Source organism: Pogona vitticeps, chromosome 8, assembly GCF_051106095.1.
Source record: "Pogona vitticeps strain Pit_001003342236 chromosome 8, PviZW2.1, whole genome shotgun sequence".
In the NCBI taxonomy this organism is placed as follows: domain Eukaryota; kingdom Metazoa; phylum Chordata; class Lepidosauria; order Squamata; family Agamidae; genus Pogona; species Pogona vitticeps.
In genome coordinates, this window is record NC_135790.1 from 6223741 (window position 1) to 6238284 (window position 14544).

The 14544-nt window shown below is 44.0% G+C and overlaps 1 protein-coding gene across 1 annotated transcript; it reads right to left on the reverse strand.

Moving 5' to 3' along the window:
- Positions 1–4132: 4132 nt before the first annotated feature.
- NEFL (neurofilament light chain) lies at positions 4133–13402 on the reverse strand. The gene is made up of 4 exons (XM_072978829.2): positions 12226–13402; positions 7442–7566; positions 5974–6338; positions 4133–4745 (listed from the first exon to the last, which is right to left on the reverse strand). The coding sequence occupies exons 1-4, from the start codon at positions 13297–13299 to the stop codon at positions 4549–4551; spliced, it is 1761 nt and encodes a 586-aa protein (XP_072834930.2). The 5' UTR covers positions 13300–13402; the 3' UTR covers positions 4133–4548.
- Between the last annotated feature and the right edge of the window lie 1142 nt (positions 13403–14544).

Genomic DNA, 14544 nt, shown 5'->3' on the forward strand with positions numbered 1-14544 from the left:
TGCCCGCTCTGGAAGCTTTTTATTCCATTTGGCCGGGGGAAAAAAACTCTCCTGCCCCCCCCCCCCAAATTCAAGGTGAGCGCTTTCTTTCCGGACGAGCGCCCTTCGAAGGAGAAACGCGCACAAAGTGGTGGGAGTGCCGTCTGGTGTAGTGGTTAGAGGTTTGGGCTGAGAGTCGGGAGGTTCAGGCTCTTAGACGATAGCTCACAAAAGTCTCCAAGTGACTTTAGATCCGCCGTGGTTTTCTCGCTGCGTATTTTGCATTCTAACCTATGTCAAAAGGTTGTGTGGGGGGGGGGGAAGTGGGGGCGAAAGCCATGTACCGATTAAACAAATTAGAGCAAAGGTGGGATAGAAATGCATGCAATACACAAATAAATTCAGAAATCCACAGAGTCAAATCCACGCCTGCACTTTGGACTTAAGGTAGTGGCATTTTTATCCCAACAAATTCACAGAAGATCTAGCAGTCTACTAGATCACAGAAGCTGGCGATATAGGAAAACTTGAACTTTCGTCAGTTGTTTAGGCTGCTTCACCTACTTAACCGTAAGGGTCATCAGCTCTGTTGGACTTAGGAGTCCCTGAGCAATTTTAAAATGCCCAAACTGCTCCCTGACCCATCTGTTTTTGATGCTTGAAGTTCACCTGACTTGAGAACTGCTTGAAAGTTTGTGGGTAGGTACACAGATTCTAGCTCTGATTCTCACTTAACTAAAATCTTGTCATGCTACAATGCAAAACGACCATTGTGGGGATTTTAAAAAATCCATGCAAAGAAATGTGCTATAATAGTTTTTTAAAAAATTGTGAAAAAGTGCTATGTGTTAGCTTTAAGGAATCATGCAAAATCAGTGCAGTCTGGTGATGTTTACTTGTTGCTGGATGGACTTCCACTGATGAAAGTAATGTATAAATTTGTTAGCAAGATTAGTTTGAAGGGGAAGGGAAAGAGGGAGGTTAAATCCACCTCAGCCTGAGTTGTTTTTTTAAAACCTCTGCAAGTGAAATTCATTCATTCATTCATTCATTCATTCATTCATCCACCTACCCATCTATCCATTCATTTAAGAAGCTTATATACCTATTGATTTAATGCCAACCACTACTTTAGGTGGTTGACAATCAAAAGAAGAACTCACGAACCCACCCCACATACCACATGTTAAACTGCTGAATAGCTCAGTAGTTTAGAGCTCTGGCTATGGAGCCAGAGGTTGGGAGTTCAATTCCCCCTTGTGTCTTCTTGACAGAGGCTGGACTTGATGATCCTTAGGGTCCCTTCCAGCTCAGCAGTTCTGAGATTAAGAAGGGAAAAAAAGGCAACTCCAAAAGTAAATAGCAAAAGAAGCAAATGAAAACCTATATGATGGCAGGGTCAGGTGACTCAATTATAGACTGGATCAGGAGAGGACATCTTTGAAAGCTTTGAAAGTATGGAATTGAAGTATGGATTTTCTCAGGCCTGTATATCCCTCTTTCTAAACAGACAGGCATAGGATAATGCAGTCAGTCTCTAAAATGAGAAATCCAGAGTCTGTCACTCTCCAGATGAAGCTCCTGGACACCAACACCAATATCAGCCTCCTTATGCTATTCTTGGCAGATCTGATGGACTTCGTAACTCAACAACTTTTGAAGGCCCTCAAGTGGCCCAGCCATCCTCTAAATGATGTAGACACTTTACTGCAGATTTGATTCTGTTCCTTAATTTATGTGGAATTCATGGGCTATAGCCCTACAAGCCCAAATTCTGCATATTAAGGAGTCAATCAGATCAGAAGATGTTGAGGTTCTGTATCATGATTTCTTTGTAAATATGGCATTTCTTTGTTCTATGATTATTTTTTTTTAATTCTCTAGAGAATTAATTTCTGTAATCTGATATGGTTTGTTCTCCTGCACTTATCATTTATAATCTCTTCAAAGAAAAACAGGAAGGAAAGGGAAGTGTTCATCAAAATAAACCTTTGATTATAATTGTATTAGCCCTTTGTTTTTCCTGATCTCTCTCTCTCTCTCTCTTATTCATACTCTCTACTGCAGTGGTCCCCAACCTTGAGCCTCCAGATGTTCTTGTACTTCAACTCCCAGAAATCCTGGCCAGCAGAGGAGGTGGTGAAGGCTTCTGGGAGTTGTAGTCAAAGAACATCTGGAGGGCCAAGGTTGGGGACCACTGCTCTACTGCAGTAATTATCCTTGACTTCGACCATTTGAATACAAGTCCCACCCTAAGAGACCATCTAGGTTTATGGCAGGATTATCTATGGACGATAAGACTGAGGTTAAATGACGGTGTGTGACACCTTAGGGTTCAGAAGTATGTGGGGTTGGCTTTATCTCATAATTAAGACTGAAGGCACCTTAAACTTAAACACAGTTGAAATTAGCTTTAATTTTTTTTTTGGGGGGGGGAGATCCTAAAACATGAAGAGAATGTCTTGATATCTTGAGAAAGGCTTTTTGAACATGTGTAGGGCGCCATGTTCTAATTCACCACAATGAGTTCCTGGGTCACTAGCATTACCAGCACTGAGTGCTAGGCAGTTTCTGTTTATACATGGGAATCTCTCTTTTTTTCCAAATAAAGAAATTAATCACTAGGTTGCTGGGTGGGTTGTGTCATCTGGGGATCTCCTATAGTATAAATCCCGTGTTCTGATTTCACAAATGAGCAGATTGCAACAGAGTGTTTCAGATCAATCCAGAGATAGCTCAGGACTGTCATGGAGATGAGTTGACCACATATATACACTTTTTCATCTTTGGTGAAAAGACCTTGGTTGTCTTGGACTAATCAATCCAAATGTAATCCTAGCTCTAGTAGACTCACTGAAATGGACGGCATCTACATTAACACTAACTAATAAGTCCCATTCATTTTAGAGGATCTATTCTAAGACATTGATATTTTCTGTCTAACCAGAAGTCCTCCTGTGATCACTGAGATCTACTGCAACTTAAAAGGACAAGGGATTTCAACCTTGGCTTTCTAGACATTAAACATGGATAGAGGTATCAAGTGAGTTAAAACAGCTTTCATTATGGAACCAGATAGGGCACTTTGGCTGTTTACAGATTTAAATGGATGAGGATCATATAGAATCATGTTTCTCAAAGTTGGATAACCCAGGTGTTCCTGGACTGCAGCTTCCAGATTTGTGGGAGTTGCAGTCTATGAACACCTGGATTACCCACGGTTGGGGACCACCGCTTTATAGAACATCCTAGTAGATAGCATTCCAGCTGTTGTAGAACTTCCATTCCCATGAGCCCCTGGTGCCGCAGCTGAAAATATGGGATTGGGAGAGCAGAAGGTCAACAACATTGCAATGGTTTGACTCCTCATGGTGGATTCCAATTATACTGAGAAATCATCCGCCAGGATAAATGGCCAACACTTTCCTTTCCTGCCTCTGCCACTGGAGCTGTGATTTTGTCATTTCTCACCTTTTCTATTCCTCACAAACCTTTAGAGAAGAATCACTTTTTAATACCCTCTTCCCAGCATGTTCTTGTCACACTTCAGGTGTTTCATCATCTTGATTCCAGCAGCCGTTTTCAACCTAGGCCTGCTGGCGCAGAACGCAACAAGAAAACCTCTTCGGGAAGCATGCTGGGCAGTCATTCAGAGGGCTATCTAAGCTCTGTTTCCAGAACATGTCCCATTATCCTGGTGTGGTGGTGGAGGGGAGACAGCTACCCATCTCTCACACCCACACACCCTTCCCACTATTCAGTGGCAATTCTCACACAGCCAAGTAGAATCCACAAAACGCATGCGGCTGTGTTTCTCCATTTCAGCTAATCAGTCCTAACCATTCCTCTGGTGCAGGAACAGACCTTTTGTAAAGCTAATGGATCCTAACTGGCCACTAGAGACCCATCCACCTTCTCACTACTATTGATTACCAATGGGGACAGCCCATGCCAATGAATTTGTCTGAGAAAATCTCCTTCCTGTGGCTGTGAGGACTTCGGGTAAGATTGGAACAAGGGAGCTGGAAAGGGTAGCGCATGACATTAGCATCTTAGCAAATAAAAAAGACCCAGCACATCGGTCTGGCTCTACTGCCTCAGTCCAGTTCTCAGAAATAAGTTAGGAGATATTCAAAACACTTCCACCAGAAAATTGTGTATGCAGCTCTGTGACTTTATTGACTAGCTTGATTGCACAAACTTCATTATTTTCACCATTCGTGGTTTCAAGAATAACGTGGCATCCTGCTTATACATATTTTCCCCTCCTTCCCCCAGCACCTTCCCTTGTTCAGTGTTCCTGCACAGACGACAAGGTCTGCATTTAGCCAAATTGCACATTGCGCTGGGACTCATAAGAATACACCATGCGGAGTTTGGGAGCAGCTAGAGGGACACTCTGCAAGCATTCGGGTTACTCTGCATTGAAAGGGGTGTGGGTGGGGAAATAAACCCAGACAATTTAACTTCTTTAAACCTAAGAACATTTTAGGGACTGAAATACGTGATACAGCAATTTTAGCTCAGTCGGGGAAACGACCAGGGAAACCAGGACAACAGGTGCTGTGTTTAATCCTTCTTCTTCTCTTTGGGTGCTGCCTTTCCACCAGTTTCTTCTTTTTCATCTTCACCTTCTTTTTTCTCTCCTTTGCCTGCTTCCTCCCCAGCCTCTTCTTCTCCTCCCTCTTCCTCCTCTCCCTCTCCTTCACCTTCCCCTTCTCCCTCTTCCTCCCCTTCTTTAGATTCTTCTGTTTCTTCCTTGGCTCCTAAATGAGAAGAGAAGAGAAAAGAAGAAAAAAAATTGTGAACATAAGGTAGCTTCTCAAAGTCAGCAATGGATGGGGTTCCATCGTGATAGGGAGAAGCCCACGACTCGTCTCTATTTGGCCCACTGAAAGTGGAACGGCTCATATATTTCTGATGTTGTCAGGAAGAACTTTATTCTAGCATCCACAAACCTCTTAAGCTCTCAAAAAATAACACACAACCCAGACTGCACACTGGGATTTTAGCCAGTGTCAACTCAAGAGTTCAATATAACTTTCACCATGGAGCTTTGTCATTACGTCACATTTTAAGGTGTAGGATCACTCCAGGATGCACACCTTCCATTTTGTATTGTTGTATTGTTAACATAACACCAGAGGGTATGATGGGGCTTTCCATTTTTAAAAAAGAAATAAGGAAAACATTTTGGCGGGGGTGGAGATTGTGGGAGAGACCCTCAAAACTCAAGGATATGTGTGTGTGGATATAGCCTCCCATCCATTTTCAAACATTCATCATGAACTGAACATGGGTGTGCAGAATTATTAGCACCACTGTACACTTTTCCTCACAACTTCAAAATAACACTTCACTGAAAATACCTATGCACTCTGACTAAATGTTCTAGGGAAGGATGCCCCACTGATTTTGCTGGTACCTGTTTCTGAGTAAATGCACTTAATGTGAAGACTTCATCAAGGTCTCTTTTATTTCGATCACTGTTTTTGGGCCAGATTATTGTTATTTTGTTCTACCCCTTGGAATATGGTACATAAAAAATTAAATAAATAAACCAGGTGGTTTGAAATACATCCAGGCCGCTCCTTGGGCATGGAGCCCATGCCTACATTGAATGTACTGATTATTTCCTTCCTTCATTTGAAATAATATTCATTCAAAATCTCTGGAGCTGCCAGCAAAAAAAGCTCAGCACTCCATTTCATTTTGGCAAAATGGGATCCATGAACCGAACAGGATCCAGCCCAGTTTGTCCTTTTTTCAGTGTTGTAATTCAGTTCATGCCCACCACTATCAGATTAGTCATGCTCAAGGTATGTCCACTGAACATTAGTCATGTTTAATGTAAATCCATTGAAATTAATAAGACCTACTCTGGACCTAGAAAATGTCACCACTAGTAGGGATGCTGTTGTTACTTTTAGCCAGGATCCAGCACACTGTGCATTGACATTTAAGTCTGTTTTTTCAAGGCATAATCAATTATACCTTCATCTCCTTCTGCCTCTCCTTCTTCTCCTTCTCCCTCTCCCTCTCCTTCTTCTTCTCCTGCTTCTCCTTCTCCTTCAGCCTCTCCCTCTTCTTCACCCTCTTCTTCCTCTCCTTCTGATGGAGGAGCTTCTTTGGCTTCTTCTACTTTGGATGCTTCAATAGTCTCCTCCACTTCTATCTGTTCTTCTTGCACATGGCTAGAGTAGTAGGAAGGGAACGAACGGGCTGACATTAAGTAGGGACCACTCTGTAGACCACTGTAGGCTGATCTCCCAAAAGTTGTTGCACTCTGCGTATAACTACTACTTAGGCTTCCAACGCTGGTGAAACTGAGCCGAGTCTCCTCACCTTCAAGTAGTTTTCTAGAAGAGAGAGGGTACAAAATTGAACAAAGTGTTGGGCAAATGCACACAGATTCATGCACACAAATGCACACATGACAGGCACTGATTACAGGAGCTTGAGATTGCAAAATGGTAGTATAGCCTTGAATTTAAGGGTCTCTTGGAGAAAGGAGAATGATAGCAGAAGAAAACACACACACACACACACACACACACACACACACACACACCCTTGGAACATTGCACCAAACACAGAAAATAAACAACACGATCCAGATATGCAGAAGCACCAAGGAGATCAATTGGGCAGAGGTGGGGATATCAAATCAGCCCAACTTAAGCCTGTTAATTGATTATCTGATTTCCAGCATGAAATTGTATATTAGATTAGGAGCAGCTGGTTTCTATACGAAGTTCGTGTGCATCGCTATGCATATTTTTAACTGTATATGTTTTCTTCCCAGATGCTGAAATATGTTTATGTGTTTATGTCCCTGCAATGCATGTATTTGTTAAGTACATTTGCTAAATATGCACATTTTCCAAATGTGGATACATCTCATCATCTGAATTCTCATTGTGGGCTCAATACTAAACTTCTGGAGAGCCACACCCTTTGTTTCCCAGCCAACGGTAGGTACAGCAAACACGAAACACATCCTTTCCTATCTCTCTGCCTCACTCTTTTTATATCCCCGTGAAGAGATTGCAAGGAAAAGTACACTAAATCAGGGATCCAAACTCAACGCTCGCAAAGGGATTTTTAATTGGATATAGAGCCCCATCGGATCAAGCAGAATGCTGTGGTTGAGTTGCATCTGAATGGTATTTATCAGATGTTTAATCTTTAAAAGTAATGGTTTTACAACTATGTTCTTCTCCAAATGCAGCAAACAGGATTGCTATCCTGTAAGAGCAACAGCATAAATTTGATGGATCGAAACTGGTGGGAAAGGGAGAGACTGGAAGCCAAATCTCACACCCTACGTCATTTATATATGAAAAGAAAATCCATTGAGTAAGACTGCTTAGTGTTATTGGCATTAACACAGAGAGAGATCACAAAAAAAGAAAAGAAATTTAAAATTACGATTGCAAAAATCTCTTTGGCCTGTCATTACCTGTAGGCTGCAATTTCAATGTCCAGGGCCATTTTTACATTGAGAAGATCTTGATATTCCTTCAGATACCTAGCCATTTCACTCTTTGTGTTTCTCAGTTCATTTTCCAATTTATTGACCGTATCCTGTTGGAAGTAAAGGAAGAGTTAGTTTGTTAGCAGATTCTTTTTGACAAAGCCCAGAAGTAATGCTGTTCCTCTTGTTATGTCAGTAAATTGCAAAGCTTCTTTAATTTTGTACACATACTTCACTTCAGCAAGGATGAGGAATGTGTGGTCTTCTAGATGATGCTGGACTACAACTCCCATCAGCCCTCACTACTGGCTTTGTTGACTTTGGCTTATGGGAGATGTAGCTCAACAATGTCTGGAAGGTCATTTCCTGCAAACCTGCACTACATCTGTTGTTACTCCCCTCCCCTTCTGAGTGGTAAAAAATTACTGGGTATTTTTAACTAGCTAATGAGTTGGCTGCAATGTTAGTCATGCTTATCGCAAACCCATTAAATAGGGCTAGACAGCCTTGATGAACATAAATATGATTACGTTTGCCTCTGACTCCATGTACTTTATGTGTTCTTGGCGTGTATCACACTCATAGGCAGTCGTAAGTTATTGCATGCTAAAAGATGCAGGAACAAATTATTATTGGCATGGATTATTCCCAACTATATTTGTTGAAGATATCCATGTTTAAAAATACAACTGGAAAACTACTCTACAGGGGCCTGATAATTTAGTTTAAATTACTGAGACTCATCCCATTTGCAGGGGAATGTATGTGGTGCAGTCCTCAGAAACCTAAGTCAAAATGGCCAAAATTACGTGACGTATACCCATCAGTATAAGCCAGTCTGCATAAACCTTGGTGGTGAAATGCTGCTAGTTAAGTAGTTAACTTAAGTAGTTACGTTTAAATAAATATATATATAAAGTGTCTACCACAGATTAGGCTCGCTTCCTCACTAAAAACAGTTTCAATCAAGTCCTCAAAATAACTGGTCCTAAACTCCAACTGCTTCTATTTAATTGGATGGTGGATGAAACTGTCAATAAAAAATTCCAATCACATTTTTCAGAGACTATTAAAACTCTGTTTAATCCATAACAAGATGCCTTTATTCCTCCCACCCTTGTTGATAATTTATTCTCCTTGTCTCCTTTACATTTTTCACATAATCCTTCTAATGATGAGCATGAAGAATATATTACTGTAATTAACATGGTCGATGGATATCAGCATTTTGCTTCAGACTTTCAGCACAAGGACAAATAACCATGTCTTACAACTGAAAGAGCATCATTCATTTTAATACTCTCCTTGTAAAAAAAGAAAAGTAAGAGAAAACAAGATACTAACTTAAAAGCAAACAACAATTAAATGTACTCATACTTAAATGTGGATTGTTGAACAAATGTTAGGGCCATCAAGTCATTTAAGTCAAGTCATTGGATTTAATGTTAAAAAAACACTATTACACTGGAGTGCTTCGTTTTTATCATTTTTAATTTTATAGTTTCTAATGGAGCTAAATATGCAAAAATTGAAGGCAGCAGGAAAAGAGATGGATCGACTCCCTAAGGACTGGAGTTTACAAAGCTGATCAAGGTTATAAAGGCAGGATATTTGGGAGGCCATTCATCCATATGGTTATCATAAGTCAGCGGTAACTTGACAGCACATATAACAAAGATTTACTTCTGAGTAAACCAGCTTAGGTAGTAAATCCTAAAGTTGACAATTGACTAGATTATAGTTTGAGCTGCCCATTAAAACAGAAACAACACGTATCAGGAGGAGTTTTTAAATTAATTTGCTTTGCCATGGAGGTGGCTCTTTAAAAACAACATTCTATCAAAAAAAGTTATGTTCTACATAGAATCAGAAGAAAATACTGAGGATGGATTATACTATGTGAGCTTCTGTGTCAGTTTCATTACACAGCTTCCCCCCAAAATGTTTGAAGATGATACTTATTTATTTTTAAAAATGGAAACTTTAAAAGGAAAAAGGCAACATAATATATAATGCATTTATGTGGTCACTATTATTCAATTGTCAGTATAGCAAAATGGCAGAAAACAGTAATAGGAATTAAACTAGTTTGACAAAGTGTAATGTCTCATTAAAACATACTGATCTTACATTTCTGGCTTCCCCTCTCCAACCCATAAAGAATGAGGGTGCTTTAAAAAGATAAGCTTAGATTGTTACTCTGCACAATAAAAATTATGTAAGATTCCTTAGCAGTCTCCAAACCTCCCAGGCAGCCTAACGTACAGCATAGATCAAAGCAGATTGCTTGGAATTAAAAATCCTTTTAATTACAGCAGCCTGAACTAGATGGTTGTTGAACCCTCCTAGTCTTCCTATTCTATAAAAACAATTCAATCTGGTTTTAATTATTCAGACTGGTAAGAATGAATGAGTTTGAATCCAGATACGCTTCTCATATCTGAGATCACTCAGCACTTAGAAAGATGCAGTACACTACTTCATGGTTAGCTGTCAGGTTGCAGAACAGTCAGATGTTTCAGCACTAAAATGGGTGGACAGCTCCCTGGTAAAACTGCATGGGGCAGAAGTACAATATGGGACCTCCACTGGATGTTGGTGCATTGCACCATTACCTGCTCGGATGATGCCACTGCAGCACATTACAAGGAGTGGGTGGGGTACCATGAAACGGTTTCTTGCTTGCCTTGGATAAGGCATGGACATTATAACCCCACATCCATGCTAGATGCTTACTTTCAAGTTAACCCGAAACTCTTGAACGGCAACAGTATTGAACTGAGATCATGAAATTTCTACCCACTCATATCAGGGACTACTCTAGAAAGAAAGTGATTGAGAGATGTAGGACATGGGACATATCTTCATTCAGTGCATACCAGCTCATCGGGATTTTCTGGGGGATAGATGGGCAAGGCTTAATAAGTTTCCTTTGTTTTGGACAAGAGCACCCTCAATTGCTCACAGGCCAGGAAAAAATGAATTTTGCTACATGATGCATATGGCCAAAAACTGTGCAGAAAATACTGAACAATGCACTCAAAAAAAGAGATTGGATGGGGGGGGGTTGAAATTCCCTTTGGTAGCCCATAACTTAAGTTACGTGTTTGTTCTAAGAATGACATTCCTTGCTATCACTTGCCATCTAATCAAACAGATTTAAACAGATCTGTGGCACATTCTTGCACATAGTTACTAGGAAGTAAGTCCAAATGAGTTCAGTGTTGCTCATTCTGAAGTGCTGCAAGAATTGTGCTCTTAGACAAAAAGGCTGGTCAAACCAGTACTCAAAACACTTTTCTACCTGCAAGATCCATTCAAATCAATGGCAATGGGTCATATTCCTGACTTGACATATACAGTTTTGCAATGACAGTGGCCAGCCATTTTCAGTGGGGCCACTGCACATTTGAAGGGGGTCACAGATTGGAAACAATTATTCACACACCACCTTATAAGGTTAATTATGTGGCTTACACAATCCTGATTCAGCCTATATTCCATTTGCATTCTGTTTATGGCCATGGCATAAAAGGTTATGAATGGCTGGGCTAAACCATAAATATCTCTCTTTTCCTGAGCTGTGTCAGGGTGCAATTCTGAACTATATTCCTTTGGTTTCAGGACAGTATTTTCTAGCAAGCATATCTATTAGAAACAACAGCAAAATTGCACAGTGGTAAGGGCCAGAACTCAAAGAAAAAAAATGAGACTGTGAAGGTTTAGAGAGTCAAACAGGACCTCTATTTTTATTTTATTTTTTTACTCAGTCGCAGACAAGTCTGAAGAAAATTGAGACTTCTCTACATCCAACCTCCAACTTTCCAAAAATAAGAAAGGAATATCAGAATACAGAAGCTGCTTGAAAACTGGATCTCCTTTGGGAGAATCATGGAGGAGAATGCCACCATTACTATTACAGTTTTAAGAGGAGCGGTGCTATTACTCCATATTTTCTAAAGGCGAACAGGTTCTGCAGCAGAACTATTTCAGTCCCTCCCTTGAATTAACCTACAGTACCCCATTTTTACTTGTCTGTGGACCAGGTGAGTGATCTATGTGCCAGCTGGGGGTGGAGGTGACATATTTGAAACTAAAAACAGGTGGAGAATTACATTTCCTGCAGTCAAATGTGAACAAAACTGGGGCCCCATAAGCTTTATGGAAATAATGCGATTTAAAGCAGACACAGTGTATTTAATGGAGCACGGACTTTAAGCCACTTGGAAATAAGTTTCCACGAATCATGGGAAAGCTGACTTTCCTGTAAATGGGGTAGACAGGAGCCACCAGAGAGTTAAGACAGCAGAAACTGCCTCTGTCTTGGAGATAGTCCAGTTCTCTACAGCAAATATGTGAAATGGGAATGACAGCTTGCACATGGATAATCAGAGGTGGGTTCTTCACAATTTGATGGCTCTGGCAGGAAGATGCACAAGGCCAGAGATGGAATACTGGAAGGTAAAGAGCCAATCACACCCCCACCTCCTACAAGTAGGGATTTGAATGCAGGAGGAGTAAGGGAAGGAATTCAGCTACCGCAATTGTACAGGGGGGAAAAGCCCTTTTGTCTAAGATCTTAACCCTTTCCACACCCTTTCCGCTGTATCTTCTCCTTGCCAGCTCCCACCCACAACAAATGCTCCAGCATTCTGCTGCGTACTGACTGCAGCGCCCAGCATCCCCTAGCCGTTGGACTGGGAGTTCTGGGATAGGTAGTCCAAGCCAGCCCACCCGCCTGTCCCCGTTTTCAGGCCGGCCCGACTCACCTGGAGGGCGACGATGTCGGCGTTCTGCTTCTCCTCCAGCTCCTGGAGCTGCTTCTCGAGGGCCTCGTTCATGCCGCGGGTGGCCTCGATCTCGAGGGTCTTGGCCTTGAGGAGGCGCCGGCTCTCGGAGACCTCGTCCTTGGCGGCGCGGACGGCGTCGGTGTTCTTGGCGGCGCTCTCGGTGAGGACGGTGAAGCGGCTGCGGAACCACTCCTCGGCGTTCTGCATGTTGCGCGCCGCCAGCTTCTCGTACTGGGCGCGGATGTCGCGCAGCGCCGAGGAGAGGTCGGGCTTGGCCGAGACGTCCATCTCGACGGAGAGGTGCGCGTACTGGATCTGGGCCTGCAGCTCGGCCAGCTCTTCCTCGTGGACCTTCTTGAGGAAGGCCAGCTCGTCCAGGAGGCTGTCGATGCGCTTCTCCAGCTCGGCCCGGGCCAGCGCCGCCTCGTCGGCGTTTTTGCGCACCTCCAAGAGGCGGGCCTCGGCATCCTCGCGGCTCAGGATCTCCTCCTCGTAGCGCGCCTGCAGGGCCCGCAGCGTCTCCTCCAGGCTCTCCCGCTCGCCCTGCAGGGCCTGCTTCTCGTGCGTGGCTTCCTCGGTGGCCAGGCGCAGCTCGCGGATCTCCTGCTCGTACAGGGCGCGGAAGCGCGACGGCTCCGAGTGCTTCTGCCGCAGGACCAGCAGCTCGGCTTCCAGCACTTTGTTCTGCTGCTCCAGCTCGTGGACCCGCTCGATGAAGCAGGCGAAGCGGTCGTTGAGGTCCTGGAGCTGGGCTTTCTCCTGGCTGCGGATGGTCTTCAGGTCGTTGCTGATGGCCGCCACTTGCGAGAGGTCCAGGCTATCCACCGACGGCAGGAGCGAGGAGGCGGACGAGGTGGTGGTGGTGTAGCTCCGGCGCACCGACACGGAGGAGACGGGCGCCGAGAGGCTGGAGTAGGTGGAGCGGGCCACGCCATAGCCCCCGCCGCCGCCGCCGCCGCTGCTCCGGGCGCTGGAGAGGTGCACCCGGGAGGAGCTCTCGCCGAAGCGCCGCTTGTACGACGGGAAGTAGGTCTCGTAGCCGAACGTACTCATGGTGGTGGTGGCGTTGCTGGAGGAAGAGGCGGAGGAGAAAGAGGAGCCGCCGTGTCTTCTCACCGGAGAGGGAGAGGCTGCTCTGCGGCTGGGCGGCTGGCGGCCGCTCCTATTTATACCGCCCCGGAGACGGCTCTGACGCAGAGGAGACGGCTCCCGGGGACTGCGTGCCAAAGGAGGAGAAAAGCCGGGCTCTGCAGCAAAGAGGAGAGGAGCGGGCGGAGCCCCTGCCCTGGGGCCCGGCCGAGGTGGCCGAAGCTTTTCCTCTGCCCCTGCGCCCTCCGGGGAGACCTCCCGCCCTCCCTTCGGGAGAGAGAGAGGCCGAGAGAAAAACGAAATATTCTCTGAGGAGCTGTTGATCGGCCCGGAGTCACCCCTCTTTCTCTCCCAGCCACGCGCTGTGAAGAGCCTGTCCCCTCTGTTGCCCTGTGACTGTGTGAAATCATCATCATCATCATCATCATCATCATCATCATCATCATCATCATCATCATCATCATCATCATCATCATCATGTGCCTTCCAGTCGCTTCTGACTTATGGCGACCCTTTCCAGGCCTTTCCAGGGAGAGAACGCTCAGAAGTGGTTTCCCCTTGCCTTCATCCAGGGGCGCCCTGGGACTCCGCAGCTGGCCCGAGGCCACCCAGGCTGGCTCTTCTCATAGGAGGCACAGTGGGGGAATCGAACCTGACTTTATTAAAGGCATCAATTTCATCCTGTTGATTAACAACAAAAGCAGCTACAGGAAAAAGAGTGTTGTTCTGGGCTGTCTTTTGCTTGGCGACCCTAGTAGGGTTTTCATGATACTTGAAATATTTAAAGCATGGTACCATGTGAGTTTAAATGGTCGGGGAAGAATCTGAACACAGATCTCCTAATGGGACGCTCTATGCAATGCACCGCATTGCCTTTTCGTAGTATTACATGGACATATAACCTGAACTTGCCTACTAGTGTGCTCTTGTTTAGTGTTCCAGCCAACCTCACCTGTTTCAGGATCCTCTGTTCCATCTTCCCACTCCTTTTCCCCCACCACTGGCCATAATATGCCATCAACACTGTTGTCCAATTTCAGGCTTCATTGGGTTGCTTGGGATTCTCACACCATATGGGTGGGGAAAATATTGGCTTGTTTCCTTCCTTAAACCTGCTGGTACTTTCTGCTCAGCTTGTTAGTGTCTCCCTTGTGTTCATGACAAGTGTGCCATCAGCTGTGTAAAGATCCATGTCCAAAATGAGTGCTT